The 19,034-nt window shown below is 32.2% G+C and overlaps 3 protein-coding genes and 1 pseudogene across 3 annotated transcripts; 3 read left to right on the top strand and 1 right to left on the bottom strand.

Moving 5' to 3' along the window:
* Positions 1 to 6: 6 nt before the first annotated feature.
* Positions 7 to 1,369, bottom strand: LOC106799332 (uncharacterized; annotated as a pseudogene).
* A 4,366-nt stretch (positions 1,370 to 5,735) lies between these two features.
* On the top strand, positions 5,736 to 6,697 carry LOC100807783 (RING-H2 finger protein ATL67). Its single transcript, XM_026129165.2, has one exon. It carries the CDS (start codon positions 5,848 to 5,850, stop codon positions 6,553 to 6,555), a length of 708 nt encoding a protein of 235 aa, XP_025984950.1. The 5' UTR covers positions 5,736 to 5,847; the 3' UTR covers positions 6,556 to 6,697.
* A 1,909-nt stretch (positions 6,698 to 8,606) lies between these two features.
* Positions 8,607 to 9,020, top strand: LOC121175144 (probable methyltransferase At1g29790). Its single transcript, XM_041017150.1, has one exon. It carries the CDS (start codon positions 8,607 to 8,609, stop codon positions 9,018 to 9,020), a length of 414 nt encoding a protein of 137 aa, XP_040873084.1.
* Positions 9,021 to 15,190: 6,170 nt separating this feature from the next.
* Positions 15,191 to 17,820, top strand: LOC100779788 (reticulon-like protein B5). The gene is made up of 5 exons (XM_003528775.4): positions 15,191 to 15,636; positions 16,550 to 16,730; positions 16,833 to 16,974; positions 17,225 to 17,294; positions 17,382 to 17,820. Exons 1-5 carry the CDS (start codon positions 15,255 to 15,257, stop codon positions 17,549 to 17,551), a joined length of 945 nt encoding a protein of 314 aa, XP_003528823.2. The 5' UTR covers positions 15,191 to 15,254; the 3' UTR covers positions 17,552 to 17,820.
* Positions 17,821 to 19,034: the final 1,214 nt, after the last annotated feature.

Below are 19,034 nucleotides of genomic sequence, written 5' to 3'. Positions count from 1 at the left end.
GTCATTATAAGTATTAAACGGTCATGAAGAACAAAGATTGGGTGATGAACTCTATCATTAAGTATTGATATTGACTATTTGACTGTCTTGCTTCCTGCACTGACAAAAATACCAAAAAAAGTGTTGTAAGTTATATATTTTATGTTTGTTTACCCTTATTAATCCAAAAAAAAAAGGAATAACCTAATTGATCCTTCTTCCATGGAATTTGAAGCACGAGATCTTCATTAGCTTACATATAGCATCCAATATTTCAAAGCCGTCAAGCTTCAACTGCACTGCTTTCAACCACCTATCCACATAATCTTTTAACCCAAATCCACGGTTAGGTCATTGCCAAAATGATAGCACTGAAAGGTAGAAACATCAAACATGTGCCTTCACAGTTGACAGTTTTTATCACCTGCATACTTTTCCAGATTGTGCATCAAAGTAGTATTCTGTGTATCCAGTTGCTGCAGCACATATCAACATGGTCAGATTGAATTGCATATAGTATGAATTATGCTATTTTGTCTCTGTTAAATGGGCATTTTTCTGAAGACAACTAACTGCAACTAATTCTATTAGAATACAGAACCATGTTTATTAGCACTTGCAACCAATAGTATAGAAAACACTAGAAAACAGAAGGATCCAGTGAAATGCAGATAAAACGTACAACAAATATTTATAGTAATATGAGACCAGCTAATAAATTTTGGCCTTCCACGGTTCAATTAATGGAATATACACTGATAAGCTCGAAATGTACCAGAAAGAATGGGCCTCCAAGGAAAGGACAAGATACAGTTGAATCGCCAGTGTCCAATTCCTCTATCCTGTCATGGAACCATATGTATTAAAACACTATAAGCATTCTGTAGAAAGAGTACAACATGCAATGACCACAAAATGCTCTTAACTAGGACTATTACTTGCAAAACTAAATTTAGGAAAGGAATAAAGTTGTATCAAAATTTTCTTCGCTTCAAAATCTTCCCACTTCATAAGCTGCATGTTTGAGATCTCCAGAAGTGATCCAAAATTAGTTCAGTTCCTTTTGAGTCGCTGAAGCCCTTTAAATGAGCCTGCAGGGTCCGCAAATTCACAATCCTCTTCATACACATTTAATGTCAGATCTCCTGATGATTGAGAAAAACATATTAACCACATGAACCGTACATCTGCAATTTAACCAAATGACTAATTAGAAGATACCAATTGGTATTAGTTTGATTTTATGCCAGTCGTTATATGGAAAGCAATAATTTGGAGGTTATCCTGTATGAAAGAGCATACTCTGGTACTGGAAGTACACTTCAAGTATGCCCCTTTTCTGTGTAGTAATTCCTATCCTCCACACCCCCTCCCCTGATAAGTTGAGTGTAGTGATTATATAATTGTATACGTGATATAAGACTAGCAGTGATAATCTCTCTGCCTGTACCAAGTTGCATCAGGGGAGCTAGCAACAATTTGTAGTACAAGTCATCAAACCTTGAAGATGCATATGGATTAAGGAAATCAAGATTCTTTTCCCTTTGATTAAAAGAAGACAAGAAGCCAAGGTTACTTAGAAGGGTTCAAATTTTATAAGGAGGGCTTTAGTAAACACTCGTAAGTCATAGCATTGAAGAACAATAGTCGTAAAAGAAAATGAGGGACTGTACCATTGAGCTTATCAACCAATCAGGATCAGCCAAGGATAAAGTAATTATCAAAATAAATTATTTGCTATTAAATTTTATGAAGCAAAAAGGTCACATATGTTGACATGAAAGGTCATATACACAACTTTCTCATTTAGGGTCTGTTTGATAGGGATGCTAGAGAGGAGAGAATTACAGTGAATGGAAATTAAAAAAAAAAGTAACATAGGTGAGAAAAAAAGTGAAAATTAAATGTATTTGGTTGAAAAGAAACAAAAAATAAGTGAGGAGGGATAGAAAAATGAAAAAAAATATGTGACAATAGTATAATAGGTCTCACCATTTTTTAAAATTATTTTCACCTTTCCATCCACCCTTTCCCCTCTAATTTCTCACAGTTTCATATACCAAACAAAGGTTAAAGTAAAAAAGTATCCCTCAAAATTTTCTTTAGGCCAGCCCTGCAACCAAATAGACCACTACTATCATCTTTGTGGAAAAAAATGTAACCTTCACTTGCTAAAAAAATATTCTTAATTTGTGCTTATCACACAGGCTTAAGATCAGTAAGATTACTCGAGGGTATTCAATGAGTGACAATCACTTATAATCTCAATAAAATTTGTGCTCATCACACAGGCTTAAGATTTCATGAGGTTAAAACTTCTTATGCACCGTGCGAAAAGATTAATATATACCGTTAGATTAAATGCACAACTTAGATTTTTTTTCCTTTCTTCTTCTCTGTCTTTCCAGATTTGTTCCTAATCTTTCTCTCACATTCCAAAATAGACTCTTCAATTCTTAAGTAGTTTGTGTTTGTTTACTTAGAATTAGAGTACCACCAGTCGTGAACCATTACGATCTCTTAACTCATTTTTTGTTAGTTCTACTATGTTGCTTTCAACTGTAGTTAAATTTTATTTCAACAGTAAACTTATTTTATAAACCTTTACTACAGTACATGTTATTATTTTTTAAAATATTTTTTTTTATTTATAAGAATTCATTATTCGGTAAGAACGGTTCCTACATTTAACAAACTCACATTTATACTCCTATGATCAAACGTGCAAAAAGTGGATTCATCCTTATAAGAACTTACGTTAAAGTTGTTCTTAGCTTAGTTCAACGGAAAGGAAAGGACGAAAAAAAATTATTCCTTTTTCTGCTTAAATTTATAACACAAAAGAAAAAAAATAAAATAACAAGTGGATCTCAATAATTTCTCAATCTTTCCGTGAATTAATTATTAGAGTTGAATTAGATTTACATCCCTATTCAAAGACTATTTTTATAATATTATTCATTTTCTTTTTCTTCTATTTGAGAATTATATATTCTTTTGTAAAATTTTGTTGTACGAAAATCATTTCTTTTTTATTATTATTTCTAAACAACTAAAACAAAAGAAGAACACAGGAACACAAAGCAAGTTATAGTATACAGTAAACAACACTCAATAAATTAATCAGCAAATATCAAATGATTCATGCCAATAGGTGGCTCATTAAGGGTGAAATGACAATCTTTTTGCATGGTCCTGCTTGGCATAGTGCCTATTTGGCAACCATCCAAAATTATGGTGAAGTTGGTTAGAATCAAGTCAGCCCACTTGTACTTGTGTCTGGTTAAAATTTGTGCATGGTTTCCAGCATCAGTTTTTAATTTTGAAAATTTGATTTTTCAAAATCAACTCTCAGACATTTATTTTTCTTTGAAACGTTACAAGTATGCTCATAATTTGTTTTTCTTTAAAGAGTATAGTGAATATGTATGGATTCATTTACCTACTCTATTTACAAACTCAAAGAACAATTCGCAGACAAGAAAAATCAGTAAAAGGCTGTGTAAGAGAGGGGGAAATTGCTATCTTGAACCTTATCATTGTATGTTACAAATTTTGTTTAAATTAATGTGACATTATGTGACTAATTCATACTTGGTTTCATAATAAGCATCGATATAGCTTGGTGTTATTTTCCTTGAGCATAATGAAGTCACATTTTTCAACTACCTTTAGCATCAAGCGTCAAAGAATTTAAAGACTTTGATAATCTCTTGAGTTATCTAATTTTTCTTACTATGATAGAGGGATTTAACTATTTAAAAAAAATTTAAAAAAATCATTTATTTATTTGTGTAAGTCATGATTATGTGACTTTTTTTCCCTAAGTCTAATTTGTTTTAATGTTTTAGTTTTAGTAAAGTAGTTAATTTTAATAAATAAATAAAAACTTATTAACCCCTACCCCGCAAATCAACACGTATTTTGACTCTGGATGAATCGAAAATACGTTACTTAATTAGAAAAATGTCTAACATCATGTACGTTTCTCTTATCAGCTTAACCAATGTACCCTACTCCAAATCTCCAAGCAACGTTTGGATTTGACCCAGTCAGTTTCTTTTCTATCAAAAGCTCCAATGAAGTTCGTTCGGGGCAAATTTCCCTAAAGGGGGTGCTTTTACAAAATATTTCTCTAAAGGGGGTCCTTTTGAAAAATATTACATGAGGGAGCTCTTTTCTACGTACTTTGCATGGATAATATAGCAAACCGCCACTCCTAGTGACGAGTTTGCTGGGAAAATGTCACGTGGCACGGAGAACGCCACTCGTAATGGCGAGTTGCCCAGGCCTAAAGGGGAGTTGCAACTGTAACTTGCGATTTGAGTGCAAGTTGCAACTCCCATTGGCAACTCCCATTGTATAATTAAATTAGTTTTATATTTTATTTTGTAGTTTCCAGTAAAATAATTTGTATGATAATTTTTTTAAGTAATTATTAATTAAAACTAAATGTCAGCTTTCAAGTAATTTTTTTAAATACATACATAAATTTAAATAAATTACCAATTTATTTTCCGATAAACAAACTTCAAAGCTAAAACAAATGTCACAAATCTTCTTGATTAATTTTAATATAAAAAATAAAACTCTTTTCAAACTTCTGTTTTCTTCGTTGAGTTATATTTGAAAGGAGAAAAGGATTTTAAACTTTTCGTAGAGTTATTCTAATTTTGCGGTTATCATTCCCATTGTCAATTTAGGGCAGTATAAATACATACTCAAATATCAGTTTTCCTCACGATGTTTCCATTGTATTTTTGGGATTTTTTAAATACATACATAAATTAGAGTTTAAAATAACTCTACGAAAAGTTTAAAATCCTTTTCTCCTTTCAAATATAATCGGAAAATAAATTGGTAATTTATTTAAATTTATGTATGTATTTAAAAAAATTACTTGAAAGCTGACATTTAGTTTTAATTAATAATTACTTAAAAAAAATCATCATACAAATTATTTTACTGGAAACTACAAAATAAAATATAAAACTAATTTAATTATACAATGGGAGTTCAACTTGCACTCAAATCGCTAGGCCTGCAGCTGGGCAACTCGCCACTACGAGTGGCGTTTTCCGTGCCACGTGGCGTTTTCCCAGCAAACTCGCCACTAGGAGTGGCGGTTTGCTATATTATCCATGCAAAGGACGTAGAAAAGAGTCCCCTCATGTAATATTTTTCGAAAGAACTCCCTTTAAAGAAATATTTTATAAAAACACCCCCTTTAGGGAAATTTGCCTTCGTTCGGCAACAGATTGGTTTATTACAACAAACAATCCGTACAGTACAATAGATTGTCTGCACATGTACAACTCCAGTTAGGTCCCACAGTTCTATATGATTTGTCGCACACATCCTTCTCATCTGTGCCACACGCCCAACCAAAATTCCAAGCCCCCTTTCATTCCAAATCTAGAATTATTTTAACTTGATTGGCTTCAAAATCTTTAATTTAATCTTGAATTAAATACTTAAGTAGTAAAATTTTATCTTTGAATCATCTAGCACATGAATTAATTGTAGAACTGTTCTAACTTAACAAATGATTTTGAATTTAAAATCTAATTTTACCAATTAGAGAATGACTATTTCTCCCAAACATACATATAATCTCTATTAAAAAAAAGTTTAACCTTTGAACTGTTTAAAGCATTTGCATATTTCAATTTAAAATTCAAACTCAAAATCAAAAGACAGTTAAAACAATCTCGAAGTCGAACTAGTTGTTTGATACTATTTGATCATTAAGTAAACTAGTGTAGAGGTGTGTGGTGTTTGTTTTTGTTTTGGTGGAGTTATGAGTTATGAGGAATCCAGCGCAGCAATTAAATGGCTGTCGAAAAGCAATATATAGAGTTGTATTAAATGCAGCAGCTAATTACCCCCACCAACTTCCTTTGGCCCTCTCAAGAAAACATAACAACACTCACTCTAATTTCCCTCCCTTTTCCTTCCACAAATGGAGAATTCCCCATCTCATCCTTCCTCTTCTTCTCTTCAATGTCCTCCTTCAACCCCTTCTCTCCTCCTCCACCCACTGCCACCACCACCCCTTACCTCACCAACCTCGGCTTCGGCTACTCCATCGCCATCGCCCTCGGCGTTCTCTTCCTCCTCTCCACCCTCATCCTCTCCTCCTACCTTTGCTGCCGCACCCTCCGCCGCCGCAACAACAACAACAACCGCCGCCACACCCCCGATGGCGTCGTGCTCCCGCGCGTGATCTTCGTACCCGAGGACGAGGATGACGACGACGACGACACCCGCCAGAACGACGTCGCCACCGGCCTCGACCAGGCCGTCATAAACTCCTACCCCAAGTTTCCATTCGTTAAGGAAGGTAATTACGACAGCACATGCTCGATCTGTTTGTGCGAGTACAAGGATTCGGAGATGCTGAGGATGATGCCAGAGTGTCGACACTACTTTCATCTCTGTTGTCTCGACCCATGGCTCAAGCTTAACGGGTCCTGCCCCGTTTGCCGGAACTCCCCCATGCCGACGCCGCTGTCCACGCCGCTGCAGGAGGTCGTGCCGCTCTCGCAGTACGCCGATGCCAGGGCGAGGAGGTGAATTTGAATTTGAATTTTCTTCTCCGGTGTAGTTTGAGTTCAGTGGGGAAGTAAAAGGAGAAGCATTTAAATGTTTTTAGTTGTTTTTCTTATCAAAATTCGAGTTTTATCTCGACCATCATAATAAAAAGTAGTTCATGTTTAGATGTTGGTGTAGATTGTCGAGGTAAGACTACAATTTTGATTAGAGAATAGTACTAAAAACATTTAAGAAAAAAATTGTATCTAAATTTTCTGCAAAATGTAAATCTTCCCTGTAGACGGGAGATGGTGATTCTTTTTTTTTTTTTTTAATTCTGAGGAAGAAAAATGAGGTGGTGGTGGTGGTGGGAGCATGTGTAGGATTACAAGGCAATTTCAGGAGGGTTTGAATTTTGATTATGTGATTCTATGGTGTTAGCAAGTGTTTTGCGGGTTACTGAGTTATTTATTGGTAATGCACAGAAATGCGGAATTTCACTTTTTTAGGGAAAATTATTCGCGACTGCGTTTTGTTTGTACCATGATTTTTTATTTGACATTGGATATAATGGATACTTTTTTTCCCTAGTTTTGTTGGCTTGACCCACAGTGTGACGGTGGAATGAATCTCTTGGTGAGAACATTAGACTCTGTTGTTTTACGGGGTTTTAGTGTTTTTTTTTTAACTTTCTCTAAGAAATTGGTTGTAGTACCTTTTTGTTTCCCTTTTTCAATTCATGGACCCATTGGGTTGTCGTCATTAGTAGACAGCTTGCACTTGTTGCTCATTCATTCCCGGGACAAACAAGGTCTTCTGCCTTTTTTTTCTTTTTTTGGCACAATATTTACGGTGTCGTATTCAGAATAGAGAAAGTCAATGAATTACGGATTCGTGGCACGGGTATGAGCTAGCTAATAACGTGTGCTCGTGAGATTACCAAGTTTTATGCTAACCTTGCTTCAGATGCACTTTATCTGTATCTAAATATGGTGCCACATGCATCAACTCATTCTTTAGTGCTTTCTATCCTTAATGCATTTCCTAGCGCTATTGGCATTTCCTCTAGATTCGGGCAAGAGTTGAATCACAAATTGTTAATATTTCAAACAAGTTGTGATTACCTGAAATAGAAGATAGGTTTGTGGGTGACAATCACTTTTTTGCATATTGATATTAAGTATTTGTTGAGCAATCACTAAAATGGTGTGTCAATCTCTGTTTATTAGTATGCGTGGGATATGTGTCAATTTATCTCTGTTTATTTGTTGAGCAATCACTAAAATGGTGTGTCAATCTCTGAATCCTGAGGTCCCAAATGGGAATCAAAATGAGGTGCTGATGAAAACTGTTGAAATGGTAATTCAGAAAATTGAAGAGGAACTGGACAAACTGAGGGAAACAAAACAGGATCCATCATTGACCCCATCTGTATTCCAGCAAGGTGCATTTCTTTCTGATATATTAGGACTTCTTGAGTCGGCGGCAGCGTCTCATCAACAAAATGAAGGCAATAATCAGCAAAATGGTAGTTTCAACAAAAAAGAAGCAATCTGATGAGCCTGCTGACTACTTTCTGCGAGAAGAGATTCGCAAGTATGTTAGGATCAAACCTAACAGATTAGGAAAACAAAATTTTATGGGGGAAAATGCAAGCTTCACCAGCATAGGACACACGTGCTTTGCCATGAAGGAAGAGCTAGAAGAATACATGGATTATGATGTTGGTGAGATCTGCAACGATGACTGGAAACTGGCTCAAAAGCTTATGGTTCATGGCTGTGATCCTTTACCTAGGAGAAGGTGCTTTTCAAGATCCCCTAAGCTATACAAACAACCATTTCCCGTCAATGAATCCTTGTGGAAACTCCCTGATGATAGAAATGTCAGATGGAGTCAATACCAGTGCAAGAACTTTGCTTGTCTTGCTGGCAATGCCACTCGTAAGGGATTCTTCAAGGGTGTTGATTGCTTCAACCTCACCAATCATGAGATGCCAAGATGGGTAAGCCTGGAAGCTGATTCAGACCGCACAGCAGATTTTCCTTATAGGATTGGACTTAAGTGTTGGAACTGGGATTTTTGCTGCTAGGATGAGGGAATTCAATGTGACTATAGTTTCAGCCAATATCAATTTTGGAGCACCCTTCAATGAAATGATTGCTCTAAGAGGACTTGTTCCTCTCTACTTGACTATAAACCAAAGGCTTCCATTTTTTGACAACACCCTAGATTTGATTCACACAACAAGGTTTCTTGATGGGTGGATTGATCTTGTGCTCCTTGAGTTTATATTGTATGATTGGGATAGAGTTCTGAGGCCAGGGGGATTGCTTTGGATTGACAGCTTTTTCTGCTTGAAGGTAGATTTGTATGATTACTTGCAGGCCTTCAAAATGCTGAGGTATAAGAAGCACAAATGGGTGGTTGTTCCAAAGCTTGATAAGGATGAGCAGGAAATGTTCTTCTCTGCTGTTTTAGAGAAGCCTCATAGGCCATTCAGGTGATCTTCCATTATAGTGTTGACTTCTTGCCTATATGGTTCCCATCATTCTTTAGCATATTTCATATTTATTAATTTTGAATATTTTACAGTTGTCTTGTGTATTGTGATCATAAGTTTTTAGAAATGACCTTTTAATATCATATATGTCAATAAGGAGCTTCATAGTTCAATATACTTCAATATCATATATGTCTTCGTTGTTGTTGATTTTGCTAGTATTCTCTCTCTGTTACTCCCATACACATTGTGTACTGTTTATGATGATATCCAATAATTCTAGGATAAATTATGTTGCTATAATTCAGCCTCGCAGTTGCAGTGAAAGCAATTCATATATTTGCTTCGCTACCAGAACACCGTAATACTACAAGATTTTCAAAAACGTCTCTGGTCAGTGGCATAATCCTATTAATTCATTCAAGTCTTCGAGTCATTCAAACTAAGAAGCACGAGCAATTCCAAATAGTAACTAGTGTGATGCGCAGTTCAGATACGAATGTATATTATACAATTTCCAGATATTTTGAATACTTTAGTTACATTTTATAATATTTGTATTTATATTAACAATATCATAATAAAATAAAGATTTAATAATATACAATGATTCATAATTACTTTTAAAAATATCAATTCTATTTTAGTTGAAAATTTACGTTTTATGTTGTTTTTATATTATAATTTGGTGTTTTATAATTTTTTAAATTTACCGTAATATCATATTCATCTTTCATGACAAAACGTGTGATTTTTATGTAAAATAAAATAAAAAAGGTGTAATTTTTAACTGGTCTTGGTCACTTCATATAATATAAAAAAAATAAGGTTGGAAAAGGATGGGGGGAGTAACTTTCACGCATAAGGAAGAAATTGAGGAACACTTCCACACACCAAGGGAAGAGTCACCTAGAAATCGGAACAACAAAACAAAACAATCTAGTGTATGTTTGATTTATCATTAGAAGATCCTAAACTGTCGTTGAATTAAAAATTATGAATTCTTAGTTACAAAATATGCATGAGAATGAGAATGTGTGTTTGTTGAACCTAACGTTAAACTAAAGACACCCCTTAGACATCGACTGGAATGGGAGAGTGTGATAGGTCCTGCAGCAATGAAAAGTTTTTGTAGAGCGTCAAATATATTGGTTGCGTAATCGATGGTCCAGATGTAGGGCAATTAACGTGTATGGAATCCCATTTTTTTAAAATAGTTAAATGTTTGTGAAAATCTTTATGGAGCCCACGTGTTGAGTGTACGCTAGGCAGGAAGGTGTTTGCACTAATTGTGTTTGGTGTTTCATGTTCAGATATTGGAATCATTTTAATTTAATAATCATTTCGAGTCCATGTACTTCGCAAAATTTCTATGGATAATTTGGGTTAATTGTTGTGTTGAGAGTCATTTTCAGGCCCAAATTACGAATATTGTTGAATTTGTAATAGTTAAAGTTAATAATATTTGTTATATATGTAGTAATTTATTAAAGAAAAGGTTACAAATATTTTTAAAATATATACATGTTACAAATTATTTTAAAATGAATAAAGTGAATTTGTTTATGTTAGTTATGTTAGCTTAGAGAAACTCAACCAAGAGAGGTGGATGATTCACTATTTGAGAATTTATATCGAGAAACTTGATGTCAAAATCATTTATGTTTTTAAGGAATTTGATGTCGAAATCCTTTATAATGTTGATTCTCAATTGAGATTTATTATTAAATCATTGTAATTTGTTCTATTAGCCTATATGCATCCTTTAAATTTTAAGTGGAAATTTGATCCTAAACATAGAGAATCATAGACCGATTGAAAGTAAAGATGTGAATGTTTACATGAAAGAAAAAAAAAACTAACGATATTATATCATGTTCTATTTTCAAATGAAATCTACATGCAATATGGCAAAAAGCAACAATATAAAGTTGGTTGTATCCACTAGCAATACATTAGGGTTGAGATTAGTGTTTAGGGTTTATGGTTACAATTTAGGATTAATATTAAGGTGAAACTGTTATGGTTTAGGGTTGGGATCATGTTTGGTTAAGGGTTATGGTTTAAGGTTAGTTTCTAAGGTTAGGATTAGCTTTAGGATTAGTGTTTAGCATTAAAGGGTTAGGTTTAGGGGAAGTGTTAGTGGATTGGCAAATTAGTGCTTAAGGATAGGGTTAGGGTTCGAGGTAAGGGTCAATTTTAGGGTTAGGGTTTAAGGTTGTTTTCAAGGTGATATTGGTGGAGAAAGGTGAAGAAAGAGCGGGAGACGAAGGTGAATATGAGGTCATCACAAGTATTAGGTGAGGCAAAGATGGGTCATCGGCGGATGGAGGCTATAACATCTCAATCAAATCACACTAGAATAAGAAGAATCCAAAGAATGTGCAAATATGAGACTGTGCATATGGAGATGACTTATAGGAATTAATTGGTATTACCTATACCAACAAGATACATTTACTTTTTAATACCTCATCACTTAAAAACTCAACAATTAGGAGTGTTTGACTTGGAGTAGATATGTGATGGGTGACCGTCTGGAAAATTTCTCAGAAAGCATGTGAGTGAGGACAAAGCACTCTGTAAAGTCTTGTGTTGGTTTACAGGATCAGTCATTAATCTTGGAAGTAGGAAGAATTAATTTTTTAGGTCTTTGAAAGGACTACCTATAAAGGATTCTAACTAACAAGGATATTGAGTAAAGTGTCATTGCATAAAGTATTGTAGTGCGAGAGTCGTAAAAAAGTAAAAAATCAAGGATGTTACAAATGATATTAAAGTAAACCTCTCTCTAGTACAGTGTGATTTAGGGGATGAACCTGGCAAAAAATGGTGGGTGTTTAACACCCCAACGAAGCACACCAAAAAGAGAGGGATCCAGAGGCTATGTAATTATGAGATTGTATAGTTGAGGATGACTGAAAGGAATTAATTGATATTACCTATACCAAAAAGATGCATCTACTTTTCGATAGTCAATCACATAACAATTCCACTGTTAAGAGTATTTGGCTTGAAATAGTTATGGGATGAGTGACATCTCAAAAAGTTTTCCGAAAAACATGTAAGGACAAAACACACTGAAAAGTTTTATGTTGGTTTGTTGGTTCAGTTATTGATCGTGGAAGCAAGCAAAGTTGATTTTTGAGATCTCAAAAAAGGCTTCTTATGGAGGGTTCTGATTAGTGGAGGATTCTAACCAACAAAGATGTTGAGTGAAGTGTCTCCGCATAAAGTGTTATAGTGTGAGAGTCACCAAGAAGTAAAAAACTAGGAATGTTACAAATGATATCAAAGCAAACCTCTCTCCCAATATGGTGTGATTTGAGAACGAACTAGACAAAAATTGATGGATATGTAACACCCCGACGAATCACACCAAAAAGAGAGACCCAAAGGTTGTGTAGCTATGAAATTATACAATTGATAATGACTTAAAGAAATTAATTGTACTACCTATACCAACAAGATGCATCTATTTTTTAGTAGTCCACCACTTAAGAACTCCACGGTTATTCATGATTGGCTTTGAATAATTATCATATGAGTGACCTTCTGAAAAAATTATCAAAAAAAAGTGTAAATGAAAACAAAATATGTTAAAAAGTCTTATATTGAGTTATAACGTTGATCATTAATTCTGAAAAACAAACATAACTAATTTTTTAGGTCTCAAAATAGATTATTTTCAAAAGATTTTGACTAGTGAAAAATTTTGATTAACAAGAATATTAAATTAAATGCCACTCCATGAAATATTACAATATAAATGAAATAAGGTATAAACTTAAAAATTATAAATGTTACAAAAACATGATGAAACCATCGTAAAACAGAGGAAATGACCAAGAAAGGTGGGAGTATAAGAATGTGATTCATTGTTTTTTAAACAATAAAAAATTATATTGAAAGTTAAAAATCGATACTTTTATATATTAAAATTATTAGAATTAATCCTATACCGATGTCATTTTCAATTTTGAAAAATATTGATGAATTATTAAATATGTTAAGCTCTTATTGAAAATTTTAAAAATATCAAAACTCCATTGAACACGTTAATATAGTTAAAGAGCTAAATTGAGTATTTAGCTGAATATAAATCATGAAGATTGTATTTGTTTGCTTGCTTGTTAGTATTTGTGATTTGCATAAAAGAGAACCGATCCATGACCCCGAGTCAGTGATGTGTCCTAATCAGTAGACGCCATCTGTCCCACAACATTTTATATTGTCGGTCACTACTTTTGAAAAGCATCCTCCGTCATGAGTGAGTGTGACTCTATACGTCACTAATTCTCTGACAACCAATTACTTTTTTTTTATTTGACCATAAGAATAAAGAAAGAGACCATTAAATTTGCATAATTTCAATATTTTAAATTACTCTCTCGCTATTTATTAGTATTACCAGTATCGAAATACTTTATTTTAAATTATTTATCATTTTAAATATTTAATTAATTTTTTTATGATACTTTTAACATAAATATTTTTTAATTTTACTAATAATTAATTTTTATTTTTAAAAAAACTATCTAATAATCTTTAATTCCTCTCTCATTATATTTTTTATTCACAATATTATAATTTCAGATATTAATTAAGGATCCAAGATAAATTATATTTGGATTTATGATATAATAGAATATATTTATTCATTAAAATTTAATTTAAAATACATTAATGAGTAATTTTGATTTTATACTTTAGTCCTATTAGTACATTACATTAATAAATAAGGTATATTATTTTAAAAATGAATATAATTAATTATTTTCTTAAAATGTACTATATTTTCTTAAATGAAAGATAAAATAATATAGAAGAAATAATTTCTTTTTATTGTATAAAATTAATTATAGAACAAACTTTTTAACATAATATTTTATGCAATTTTAGTATAGTTTTTAATTAAATTAATTTATAAAATAATGTATTTTAGCTAAAAGATATTTATTTTAAAAATTAATATGATTAATCATTTTTTTAAAATGCTATATATTAGCTTAAATGATAGATAAAATAGGATACATAAAATAATTTGTTTTTATTGTATAAATTTCGAATTAAGTATAACAAAAATTTTAATATCAGATTTCATGTAGTTTGAGTATAGTTTTTAATTAAAATACATTTATAAAATAATGTATTTTTTATAATAAAAATATTTGTTAAAATAAATATGATTAATTATTTTCTTAAAACGTATATATTACCTTAAATGATAGATTATATAAGATAGAGAAAAAAATTATTTTTATTATATAAAATTCAAATTATTTATAGAAATTTTTTAACGTAATATTTCTTGTAGTTGTAGTATAGTTTTTAATTAAAATTGAAATTTTACTTAAATAATCAGTATTACCTATAATATCAACATTAATTATGTGAATTACCAATATAAAAGTTTAATTGAGTAATTATAGAACAAAGATTTAACATGACATTTCATGTAGTTTTAGTTAAAATTAAATTTTTACTTAAATAATCAGTATTACCTATAATATCAACCTTAATCATGCGAATTATCAAAATAAATTTTAATTAATTAATTATACATAAAAATTTAACATTTTATTATATTTTTAATTAAAATTAAATTTTTCATAAAAAAATATCACCTATAATACCAACCTTAATTATGCGAGTTATTAAAAAAATAATTTAATTTTAATTAAACAATATTAAACATATTCAAAATATCATATTCAAAATTACTCCTCAACTAATATGCTATTGCAACGTAAAAATTGTATTTTAGACGGTCAGTAAACTTTAATTGTATTTTAATTATAATATTTTTTGTTGGTATAATGAGAAGAACAAAAAACCAACACAAACTAAGCAACTAAAATACAAGTCACGTAAGAACGTGGCAAGCACCGCTTGAGGAAGTGCGTCATAGAAAATATTAATTAAAAATAAAAAAATTAATTTTCATTAAAAATAAAAAATACTCAATATATTATATTAGAAAATATTCCCTAAGTAATATGCTTCTTTTTTGTGAATTCCCTAACTAATATGCTACTGCAACATAAAAAAAAATTATTTTAAACTGTCAGTAAACTTTAATTGTATTTTAATTTCAAAATTTAATTGCAGCATATAGATTTTGAATAGCAAACACCGTCAATTTCAACGGCGCGAAAAAACCTACTGCATCAAAAGTCAAACGGTGTCTCCTCTTCTCTTCCCTCTAAGTCTATCATATTACTCGTGCCAGATTCAAATGTGTCCCGAGCCTGAGCTTCGGGACCCGAACCTCGTCATGCGCAACACTATAAATTGGGACACCGAGCGCATCGCACGTTACTTGTACTTGCCCTCAGCACCAGCCGAAAGCCAAGAAAAAGCTTTCGATCCCTGTAACTGCGTTCGACTATTTAGGGTTTTTTCGGAGACAATGGCGGATGAATCGGAGCACACGGCGGCGCCGGCTGCCGGCGAATCGCTGCTCGACAAGATCGCCGAGAAGATTCACGGCCACGACGACTCTTCCTCTTCCTCCGATTCCGATTCGGATAAAAAGGAATCTTCGTCGATTAAGGAGAAGGTTTTCCGCCTCTTTGGAAGGGAGAAGCCAGTTCACTCCGTCCTCGGCGGCGGAAAACGTATGACTCTCTCTCTCTCTCTCTTTATGGACACTTTTTAGTCTACTTGTGTTTTTGGTTAGATCTGTGATGTGAGATGATTAAGTGGAGTTCTCTATATATATGCTTCGCTGATCGGTGTTAAGTTGATTTTAAATGATGCTACATTTTCTTAAATTTCTCAGGATTTTTATTTAAGAAAATTATTAGGAAGTCGAGTTAATGTGTTGAAGGTTTGCTTATGTCGATGCTGGAAAAGTAGGTTTTGAATGCTGCATTATTATTTGGAAGGGGAATTCGAGTTCACTTCAGGTTTCAAATATTTTAGTGTCCAATGTTCACTGATACTGAATCTGAAGAGCATTTTGTATGGTTCTCTAGTGGTGTTTTTCATTGTGATTATTTATTGATTGAGTCCTATTCATGTATGGTATTACCATCAATTAATTTGTGGTTTTAACATGTAGATCGATGATATCTTTGTATTGGGCAACTTGTGGAAAGACGTGATCATATTTTCACTGCCTCTGCTATATTGCATTTTATTTTGCATAAACAATTCTTATTTATTTGTTGTGAACTTTTGATTTACTTCCTGAGATGTAAGACTTGATTTTTGTGCCCATTTGTTACAGTCTTTTCATAAAAGAATTAGTTATAAGAAATATTCATTTTATTTTTAATTTTTCATGTGTTTGTTTCAGCTTTTCAAAATAATAAAAAAATATTTTAAATTTTTTGTTTAAATCAGAAGCTATTGAAAAAAAAAAGTGATTTTATAATTGTGAGAAAACATGAATTAGTTTCCTTTAGATCTAAAAAAATAATCCCTGAATTAATTGAAATTAGAATGAGAAATACTTTATGTTTAATTTTTAATCTGTAACCAACTAGTCTTTATTTTTATTTTTTTAATAATAATCTTCAATTGCAGCTGCTGATGTTCTCTTGTGGAGGAACAAGAAGATATCTGCTGGTGTACTTGGTGTAGCCACGGCTATTTGGATCTTTTTTGAGTTGCTTGAATATCACCTGCTTACTCTAGTCTGTCACATTTCCATTCTGTTGCTTGCGGTCTTATTTTTGTGGTCCAATGCCCATACCTTTATTCACAAGTAAGACTCTAGGACTCATTGATCTATTGTGCCGAGGCATAGTTGCCTACAGGCTATGATTATTTCCAACCAATTTGCATGTAATATCGAATAATGTTGCAGGGCACCACCTCGCATCCCGGTTGTTCATATCCCCGAAGAACCAATTCTCCAATTTGCATCTGCATTGACAATTGAAATCAACCGTGGATTTGCTGCCTTGCGTGCTATTGGTTCTGGAAGAGATTTGAAGACATTTCTCATTGTATATATCCTGCAAACTTCTTATTTCATTAATGCACATTAAATGTTATTTTTGTATGTATAATCTTCATGAAAAATATGGGCTAAATGTTAATAACTTAATATCCCAAGATGTTGACTTGGTGTTTTAACATGCATTGGACTACAAATTGCCGATTCCAAATAGTGTTAGTTTAGCTTTCAGTAAGAACTGAATTATTGGTGTCATGTCATTGTCTTATATGAGTATTCTGTTGTTGATGTTATGTTAGGTTATTGTTGGGACGTGGATTATATCAATTGTGGGGAGCTGGTGCAATTTCTTGACCTTGTTCTACATTGGTAAGAACAATCTATTCCGTTTCATATATAATGTTTTCAAAGTTATGAATATGAACTATGAAGTTTTACTTATTTCTTCATTTGCAGCTTTTGTTTTGTTGCATACGGTTCCTGTCTTGTATGACAAGTATGAGGATAAGATAGACCCTCTAGCAGAGAAGGCACTCGTTGAGTTCAAGAAGCAGTATGCTGTGTTTGACGAAAAGGTCTTGAGTAAGATCCCGAAAGGCCCATTGAAAGAGAAGAAGTTAGCTTAGTGTTTAAGTATTTGTACTCTCAAGAACTAAAAAGGAGGCTAAAACTTCAGTCTTTTTTATTTACTAGAGCCTCGTTTCTTTCAAACCATATACCAAGCCTTGTTTTGGATTTTCTTTAGGCGGGTGTGGTACTCGCGGGTTTAGCTTCAAGATGTAGCTTTTGATTTTGCTATAAGCATGTCGAATTTGCTTATTACAGTGTTTGTTGGACTTGTAGTCTTCAATGGACAATTAATTTGTAAGCAAGAAATATTTATGTTAATTGTCAACGTTATTTTTCATTGATGAAAAATTGCATGGTGAGTGTACGGTGGTGGTGTGATTCATGGTATTATTTTAAATCGAGGTAAAATGTCATCTATTGAAGGTGATGTTATCTTCGTGGTATCCTAAATTACAAGAACCGAATACCATGACTCACAAGATTAATAAAATATTTTATTATAAAGACATAATTTGATTAACAATTTTTAATATTTCTTTAATTAATTTTTTACTTTTCACTATGTCAACCTATTATCAAAGGAAGTTACGACACTTTAAATTAGTCAACGTATTTTATTAAAAAGACATAAATTGATTAATAAATTTTAATGTTTTTAATTACAGGTAATTTATTTTTAATTAATTAAATATATCTAAAGAATAATATATAATATAAATCTTGGCAAATATATTGCAGTAACAAAAAAAAAGTTAGAACATCTTTAATGGAAGATGTTGAGCTCAAGATTTGATTTTCTTCAGATCTTCTACGAAAGCAACAAAAATGAAAAAGTAAAAGGAAGCAAAAATGAAAAAGGAAGCCGCGAAGAAGATGAAAAGGAGAATGAACTGGAAAATCCAAAGGAGAGAGTATGATGCGTTAGAGGAGAGTGTGGTGGCACCGCACATCATGGAGGAGGAGGATGGTGGCACACTGGTGGAGGATGAGGGAAGGAAAAGGGAAGAAGAGAGGGAATTCTGTGACTTGCAGAAAGTGTATGTGACAAAGTAGGCTTCTACCATGCATGATAGAGGTTGTGGAAAAAATTAAAATATATTTAAGTGGGGTTAGAACCTTGAGTATTAAATGAGAGCATTATTTTAATGCACTCTCTTTATGTTTTTGACAAACTTTTTTTTTTTGAAAAACGTTTATTTAAATATTAATAAGTATATATTGGCAAAACATTAAATATAATGTTTTTAATGAAAAGCAACTGTTCTTTGATTATTATTTTTAAAAATGGTAATAAACCAAATCATTAATAAAGTTTAAATATTTATATAAAGTAAAGAAAAAAGTAAAATAAAAAAGTTAGACTTTATTAATCCTTAGATTTTTTACTTAAAATAAATTTAAAAATTAAAAATTTATTTAAATATATTTTTTCTAATTAATTATGAAGGGGAGAAAATTAGTTTACTTTTTTCTGTTTTTTAATGATTATCGATTTAATTTTTTCTTGTATGGTTGTATGCAATCTTTACTTTCCTGTTT

The sequence above is a fragment of the Glycine max genome, chromosome 7 (assembly GCF_000004515.6).
Source record: "Glycine max cultivar Williams 82 chromosome 7, Glycine_max_v4.0, whole genome shotgun sequence".
NCBI classification, from domain to species: domain Eukaryota; kingdom Viridiplantae; phylum Streptophyta; class Magnoliopsida; order Fabales; family Fabaceae; genus Glycine; species Glycine max.
The sequence above is the reverse complement of the archived record's forward strand: the minus strand, read 5'-3'. Positions and strand labels throughout refer to the sequence as shown.